This window comes from Bos indicus x Bos taurus, chromosome 11, assembly GCF_003369695.1.
Source record: "Bos indicus x Bos taurus breed Angus x Brahman F1 hybrid chromosome 11, Bos_hybrid_MaternalHap_v2.0, whole genome shotgun sequence".
NCBI classification, from domain to species: Eukaryota; Metazoa; Chordata; class Mammalia; order Artiodactyla; family Bovidae; genus Bos; species Bos indicus x Bos taurus.
This window is the reverse complement of record NC_040086.1, coordinates 77,644,210-77,652,619: the sequence shown is the minus strand read 5'-3', so window position 1 is coordinate 77,652,619 and position 8,410 is coordinate 77,644,210. Positions and strand designations below refer to the sequence as shown.

Genomic DNA, 8,410 nt, shown 5'->3' with positions numbered 1-8,410 from the left:
AATAAAGTTAACTATCAAAATGATTTGTTCTTGATGATTCAGTTTTATCTTTGCCTTTTGCCAGTGTATTGTGAAGGGAGGGGAGAGGCAAGGAGGAGACCCTTTGGGACATCATCTAGTTTGGGAAAGTTTATCCTGTGACTGGTACGATCTTTGAAGTAGCCACAAAGCTTGTCAAAGTACCCTGGATATACAAATGAATACCATGAAAAGAAGTTGCTACAGAACATAGATTTTTTTTCTACTTGTTTATTTTGGCATAATTTACCAACTGAATATTTTTAGAAATTATTTCGATATTGAGATACAAGCCTGGAACACCTCATATAATATGTCTGAGACTTAGGAAATGAGTGAATTGAATCCTTCTTCCTGATTCATTGTTTTCCTGTTGTTTTCTTTAAATACATGGTACAAAGCTTTAATTGTTTGATGTTTTTTTAATATTTGAAGCTTAACGATATAGCCAAGACTCCCAAGCTATATTAAGATGAAGGAAAGTAGTATTAACAATACAGCTATAAAAAGTTTTGACTATAGGAGGAAAAATTTAGGCAAGATTTTTTTAATAGGCTAACTAAAATTTAAAAGAAAGGAAAAAGTTTCAAGAATGGAGCCCTAAACAAATGATCCAAAAGAAAAAAAAATAAAACCTTACTTTCTCTTGTGAGATTCCACTGTGGAAAAATTGTTTACTTATTGAGAGTTAAGTTTCTTAGATCTGAAAAACAAACAAACAAAAAACACTAGGCATTGTAGTGGAGGTAATCCAATGTGAGGGAAGCAGATTTGGTCATTTGAACGAGGATAGCTCTTAAAGGATACTAGAACTAATGTCTTATTTGACCTGATGATATCTGTATCCATCTGAGATCTACATCTTGACACATGGATCACATTTTTCGCACATATGAGTAAATGGCTCAGTCACAGCTGGTGCCCAGGTTTGACTGGATGGTTAGCACAGACTGGAGTTTGAGATAAGAGACTTCCAGAAAGTTCCAACTAAGTTCCTAAGCATTTAAGTGAATTCTCCACAGTCATTTACTGATTCTTACATAGATTCTGGCATTGTGCCAGGGCTTCAAGATGCTGAGATAATAAAGAATCCGAGCCTTCCAATGGCTTCCAGTCAGAGGGGGAGTCAGAAGTAGGAGGCAATAACCTCATCATGATCAAACACTGAGGGCAGGAGGAGAAGGGGATAACAGAAGATGAGATGGTTGGATGGCATCACCAATTAGATGGACATGAATTTGAGCGAGCTCTAGGAGTTGGTGATGCACAGGGAAGCCTGGCCTGCTGCAGCCCATGGTGTCGTAAAGAGTTGGACACGACTGAGCGACTGAATTGAACTGAACCTCATCTTGATGTAGTGAGTCTCTCCTTTCTGAAACACCAAGAAGCATCCCACTCCCTCCAGAATGGAAATGGCCCAACCTGTGTAGTTGTTTCCTCCACAACTGTTCTCCATCCTGAGTTTCAACCCTCTCTCTCTCAACCAAGGGCAGCCACACTAAGCTATTCTCTTTTGCTAGAATTTGTCCTACTTTTCCCCCACATCTCTGTTTTTGCTCAAGCTGTTCCTCCTTCCTGGGAGGTCCTCCCTCCCTCCCTCCTTCCATCCCCCTCCCCACCTTTTCTGTCCTTTAAGATGCTTTGACTTAGGCCCCTCTAGATCAGACACAAGTGTCATCTCCTGCCGAATACAAGGAATAGATGAAATAAGTCCTGGTGGGTCGCCGGAGACTAGGGTTCTAGCACACTCCCCACCCTCAAACACACACTAATTTGTCCTGTTCTAGCCTGCAAGTTTCTCCGCCCACCCATCCGGACTTCAGCCTCTTCTTGCCTAATGGGGTGTGGGGTGGTTGGTTTTTATTGCACTACTTACTTCAGATAAACCAGGATCCAAATTAATCCTGCAAACCAGGACTGAGGCTGCCCTTTTCTGTCTGGTTACTTCCTGAGTGTACCTGAAGTTCTGCATTCGCCTCGACCTTCCTTTTTCACTGACCCTCTTTCCCTGAACCTTCACCTGGAGACCTAGGCTGGGTGCCCGAGAAAGGGGTAAAGTGACAAGCTTGTTAAAGCCGGAAACCGGAACCAGGCCCACCCACGAGGCACCCTGTAGCAGATCCAAACACGGCCCAGGGAGAGAACCCTCGTGGAAGGATGGGGGTGGCAGGCTGGACAAGGGGAGGGGCTGCTTCTAAAAGAAAAAACAAAACAAAACAAAACCAACAAACCACAGCCTTGCTTGGAAATAAGCCTGTGTGCGTGTGTGTCTGCGTGTATGTGTATTTAAAAACAAAACCACGTTAAAGGAGTCTCTCCCTACCCCACAGGTCCGACCACCCGCTGGGAGTTTGCGAAGCAAGCAGGGCAATACGAGTGGGAGAGAGTCATCCACGCGCCCACAAAGTGCCTCCTGTCTCGGAACCGCTTGCCCAGGCCCCGCGGGCTGCTCCGGGCAGCCGGCTCCAGCCCTTCAGTCCCGCGCGCACAAGCTGCGGCGAAAGAGCGAACCTTGACGCAGTTAGAGACCCACAGCTCCCGCCGCGGCCGCAGACTCCCCAGTCGCCGCCTCTCCCAGCCCCGCGGCCTGGGCAGTCAATCAAGCCCGCCCGGCCCCGCCCGTGGGCTGCAGCGGACGGCCAATCAGAGCCAAGCTCCGCAGAGATGAGCTCAGTCGGCTTGCTTCCCATTGGACGGCTATATTAAGAAAGTCGCCGAACTCTTTAAATAGCGGGCGCTAGGGCCGCAGCCTGTATCTGCCGCCGCAGTCGGGCTGAGTTCGTGTTCTCTCTTGTGTCTTCGCCTAGGCCTAGGAAGACCCAGAAGGGAGCTAGGCCGCGTCCGCTTGCTCTGGCCACCGTTTGCTCACAAAGGCGCCGACCCGGGACCCGGGGCGAGGAGAGCGGCCGCCGCTCGGGAGCAGCGCGGAGACGCACCGTGCGCCCTATGCCCCCGAGTCCCCCACCGCCCCCGCCGCGGCAGCCCGAGCACAACGAGAGAACGCGCGCCATCCCGGGACCTGGGTGCAGCTAGCGACCCTTGTCCCCAGCGCGCAGCCCGAGGTGAGCAGTGAGCGGCGAGCGGGACGGCAGCGAGGCGTTCGCGGGGCCCCTCCTGCTGCCCGGGCCCGGCCCGCTCATGGCGGCCATCCGCAAGAAGCTGGTGGTGGTGGGCGACGGCGCGTGCGGCAAGACGTGCCTGCTGATCGTGTTCAGTAAGGACGAGTTCCCCGAGGTGTACGTGCCCACCGTCTTCGAGAACTATGTGGCCGACATCGAGGTGGACGGCAAGCAGGTGGAGCTGGCGCTGTGGGACACGGCGGGCCAGGAGGACTACGACCGCCTGCGGCCGCTCTCCTACCCGGACACCGACGTGATCCTCATGTGCTTTTCGGTGGACAGCCCGGATTCGCTGGAGAACATCCCCGAGAAGTGGGTGCCCGAGGTGAAGCACTTCTGCCCCAACGTGCCCATCATCCTTGTGGCCAACAAGAAAGACCTGCGCAGCGATGAGCACGTCCGCACAGAGCTGGCCCGTATGAAGCAGGAACCGGTGCGCACGGATGACGGCCGCGCTATGGCCGTGCGCATCCAAGCCTACGACTACCTCGAGTGCTCGGCCAAGACCAAGGAGGGCGTCCGAGAGGTCTTCGAGACGGCCACGCGCGCCGCGCTGCAGAAGCGCTACGGCTCCCAGAACGGCTGCATCAACTGCTGCAAGGTGCTATGAGGGCCGCGCCCGACCCGCCTGCCCCTGCCAGTGCGGCTCCCCATCCCGGGCCCGTCCCCCACGAGCCCTGAGACGGGGAGACCCTTGCCCCCCCAAGGACCCCCACCGGACTGCCTGGCGTCTGCTTTCAGCCCCGGCAGCCGTGGCCTGGAGACTCGGGCTTTGGCGCCCGAGAATCGGCCGCGTGGTAGGCACCCGGCGCCCCCTTTCCAAGTGTCTCTGCGTCCACCTGTGTGGCACAGGCTTGGCCACCCCGCTGAGTGCCAAGGGTCCCCTGAACACCATTTTCTGAAGAGCCAAGCCTCTTCAGGGTGTGTGGCTGTGTGTATGTTCGACTCCCCGCTGCCGAGTTTTCACCCCACGCCAGCCCCTGCTCCCCGGACATGAGCTTGGCGCCGGGGTGCGGCCGCGCCCCATCGGATGTGCGTCTGTAACCAGTGAGCGCCTGCTATCCCCTGTCTGTAACATAGACCTCGGGACCTTCGGGAGGGGAGGGCTGGGGAGGATGGGGTGTTATATAAATATAGATATAATTTTATTTTCGGAGGTAGGATGGTGTTATTTAATGGTGGTGGTGGGTGGAGTGACAGGGCGCTAGAACAGCTCCAGCCGGGTCAGAGTGAGGCGTCAACCCAGCAAGAACAAGACTTGGCCATGTTTCCTACCCCTGGGGAAGACCTTTGCAGCTGACTAGGGGCCTGAGAGGACACAGCTTCCAGACTCCTGTCTCCTGCCAGCCAGCCCCCGCCCCGCCACGGCGAACCCCTCACTGGCCATTGAGAAAGAGGGGTGAAGTGTGCTGCAGGTTGTTTTTGCCATAAGCGAACTTTGTGCCTGTCCTGCAAGTGAAAATTGTTCAGTCCAAGAAACTGATGTTATTTGGTTTATTTAAAGGCTAAAACTTGTTTTTTTTCTTCTTTTTGGAACGAATTCTTTGCACAATTGTTTCATTGTTTGACATTTAATGCACTTGTCATTTGCATAAGACGGTAGCATTCTGACCACACTTGTACGCTGTAACCTCATCTACTTCTGATGTTTTTTTAAAAAATGATGATGACTTTTAAAAAACAAGGAGAAGAAAAAGAAACCACTAATTTTTTTCTTTTGAAAAAAGTGGCAACACTTCTATTTTGCGATTTTATTTGTGCACGTATGCGCACTCTTTTGATAAAGGGCAGTAACCAGTATTAGGGCCTATCTAAAACCTTTTGTTGTTTTTATTTTTTTCCCTCAAGGCAGTCTCTAAAGCTGTGTGAAATTTTCTCTGCATCTCTGTACAGAGAATAAACCTCCCCCTTGTGTCTCTTCTCCCCCTCCCTTCCCCATCCGGTGGTACTTCTACTAAATTGTCTTGTTTTTTTTATTTTTTAAATAAACTGACAAATGACAGTGGTGAGCTTATGATGTTTACATAAAAGTTCTATAAGCTGTGTATACAGTTTTTTATGTAAAATATTAAAAGACTATGATGATGACATTTATAAAATGGCTCCTGTGGTTTAATGATGTGTAAAAATCTTGTGAATTTGAGGGCAAGGGGAGAACTCTGCTAGGTGAGGCCCCACTAACTCTCTTTCCTTCCAAGTGTTTGTAGGAAATGGGGATGAAATCTCTTTGAGGATGTGAGGGGGTTGGGTGGCCATGGATGACCAGGTTGCTCCTGCCCCAGGGCCAGAGGTTACCCAAGCTCCTAGTGCCACAACCTTTGACCTAATGTGAACTGTCTGAATGGCTTATACACTTGTGTCTAAGTCTATTATAGAGCCTGTGTATCCTATTCTTTGAAACTCGAAAAGTTGTCATTTGTGCATTCAAATAACTTTTTAAATACCTTTTTTTTGGTTTGTTTTTGTTAATCACTGTCTCAAAGACTGATTCCTGGGTTCCCTTCAGATCTTCAGGGGTTACAAAATGCCCCCCTGAGATTGTAGGATGTTATCTCTGACCTGAACTGGGTAGAAGTAGGGGAGAGCCCAAATCAGAAGCCAGTCCTTCTGCTGTGGAACTTTCATTTGCGTGTCTGTATGGAACCCAGAATGCTTTGTTCTAAGTACCAAGAGTAGCCGCCTTACCAACAGAACACTGGCGGTCTTGAGTGGCTGCTATTTAAAGTTGGAGCAGCCAGGTTCTGAGGTGGAAATATGATGAGTTCTAATTTCAGACACTCAGCCTGCTGCAGTGGGTCTCAGAACCAGACAGACAGATTAACCTTCAGAGACCACATCAAAATCCCTCTACAGGTATGATGGCTCAAAACTGCCAGCCTCAGCAGCTTGTAGGAAAGGTAGCAGGTACTGCCAACCTCCCCCTACTACCTAAGACATGTGGTTTTTGTTTTTGGAATCAACACTTTATGGGTTTCTAGGCCTTAGTTGCCTGCCACTCACCCCATCCCTCTGCCTCCCTTCCCCCCAGGCAGAGCAGAGAAAGGTCCCTTTTAAAGCCCTTTGCTTTAAAACTTGAGGCTTCTGTCTCCCAGTCTTTCCCCAGACTCCCAAGAGCTTTTGCTGAGTAAGGCAAGCCTGGTTACTGGTGACTTTTCACCCACTTAAAAACAAACAAAACACATCAATAACAGGGCCTCCTGCACAGCCAGGCTCATTGGTTAACAGAGGATAATTGTCTGGGCTGCTGGAGGCAACAGAGCAAGGAGAGGGTCCACTTAAGCTGAGGGAAGGATCCGCAGCCTCATCCTTTCCCCAGGTCCTGACCCCACACACCTCCATCCCTCAGCCATCTTTGTCTTCTTCATTTTCAAGACAGAAATTTCCACTGAAAAACAAAATGTTGACTTGCAAGTTTTACAGCTTGCAGATCCTTTGGTACCAGGGAGTGCCCGACTCTGGAGAAGAGCTCAAGCTTGGGCTCAGCGCCCAGGATTCAGCATTGCAACTGGCCAAGAGCCTGGAGACCTTTTGAAAGGGCCTTTTCTGGGTTTCCTGCCTGCTCTAATCTGCCTGGTACCTATTGCTGTCTGTTTTTTTTTTTTTTAATTTTGGGAAGACAGCCACCCAGATGACGCATGGCAGCCTTGGTTATGCTTGTTTTTAAATGCATGGCATTTAATAATGCTGCCGGAACACACTCTTCTTGCTGCATTAGATCCAACTGGAAAATATATAGATGAATTGCTGTAGGCTGGAAAATCAATTAGGAAAAAAAGAGGCAAAACATCTGGTGTTACTCCTAGGATATGAACATTCATTTTGCACATTTGAAATAAATGTGCTGAGTTCATTTAATTGCCTGTTGAATAGTTTCATGGATAATAGTAGGGTGTTTCATTGATCCTGGGCACTTCATAGCAAAGGGCATTGGCTTGGGTTCTTGTTTAATCTTAATTTGAAGTCAGTCTGGCTTGTGTTTCTAGGGTCTTTTTTCACATGTGTTTCTGTGTACTTAAGGGTTTTCAAACTCAAGCCTGAGTTAGAATCACGTGGAGGGCTGGTTAAAACACAGATGGCTTGGCCTACCTTCCAGAGTCTCTGATCAGCACAACTGAGGTAGAGAACACGTGATGCTGATACTGCTGGTCCAGGGACCACACTTTGAGAACCCCTGGCTTGGAATAAGGGAGCGTTCTGGTCATTATACCAGGAAGGGAGGTCGTTTCAGCAGTAAAGGGAGTCACATTCCTGAGGCTGATAGTGCAGTGGCCTGTAGCCCTGACTGCCCTACCTTAGGGAGCACAGCACTAGCTTTCAGAGAAGTTCCCAGAGAAGTTCAGGGAAGTTTTCAGAGAACTTCCCTCTTACGAGGACCCACACATAACCCCAGCCTTCTCTTCTTCACACTCTGGAACAACAGGGGGTTTAATGCCCTTCAAAAGATTTCTTTCTGCCATTCCTGGGTTCAGAATGCAGCAGCACTCTACTCTGCTAAGACAGAGTTGCAAAAGCAAATAAGACACAGTCCTTGCCCTGGTGGGTGAGGCAGTTCCAGGAAGGCATCCACTGAGCATGCTCAGATGGAGACAGCAGGCCCAGGGCACACTAGGAGCCAAGGGGAAGGTGGGAAGGGCTTCACGGAGAAGGAAACGTTTGAACTGAATCTTAAAAGCAGGAGTGGGTGATGTGCAGATGGAAGATACAGCTTCTTTATATTACTGTGAGCCTGGCCTCTGGAGAATACAGCTCTCTTGGGTGAGAACTACCTTCTACTTTTAGCCCCTCTGGCATGCATTTCTTCAGTAAAGAAAAATGATGTTCCCCAGCCAAATCAAACACAGCCTCTCCCCAGCCCTCCCTGTCCACACACAGACTAGGAATGGAAGTTGGTGATGATGGTTTCATTGTTTTCTCTGTGCCTCCCAGGGATGCAGGGCAAACACAAGGGCTAGCTTTGTGAGAACTGTACTCCTGGAAACACGTAGCCTGGGCTCAAGGACATGGCAACACCCCAAAGGGACCTGGTACTCCAGCCTGTTGTGGGACAGACTCTTAACCACTTTACTTGGTACATCTTCTGGCTGGAGAGAGAAAGTGGGTACTCAGGCTGCTCTTTTATTCAATTCTTGCAGCCCCTTTCCTGGCCTGAGAGGTGTAAGAGTCTGGAGGACCCTGGTTCATTGCTTCTGAATATTTATTGTTGACTAAAGGACACTGTGCCTGGTACTGGGCTAGGAGCTTGGAACTCAGTAGACAAATAGGCAGGCACGGTC

General features: G+C 49.6%; 1 protein-coding gene across 1 annotated transcript; it reads left to right on the top strand.

The window, feature by feature from the left end:
* The first annotated feature begins 2,763 nt into the window (after positions 1-2,763).
* On the top strand, positions 2,764-5,236 carry RHOB (ras homolog family member B). The gene has a single exon (XM_027555989.1). The coding sequence runs from the start codon at positions 3,157-3,159 to the stop codon at positions 3,745-3,747; it is 591 nt and encodes a 196-aa protein (XP_027411790.1). The 5' UTR covers positions 2,764-3,156; the 3' UTR covers positions 3,748-5,236.
* The last annotated feature ends 3,174 nt before the right edge of the window (positions 5,237-8,410 follow it).

Excerpts from the sequence above, each read along its gene's own strand:
- RHOB (XM_027555989.1), top strand. The coding sequence starts at position 3,157 with ATGGCGGCCATCCGCAAGAAGCTGGTGGTGGTGGGCGACGGCGCGTGC.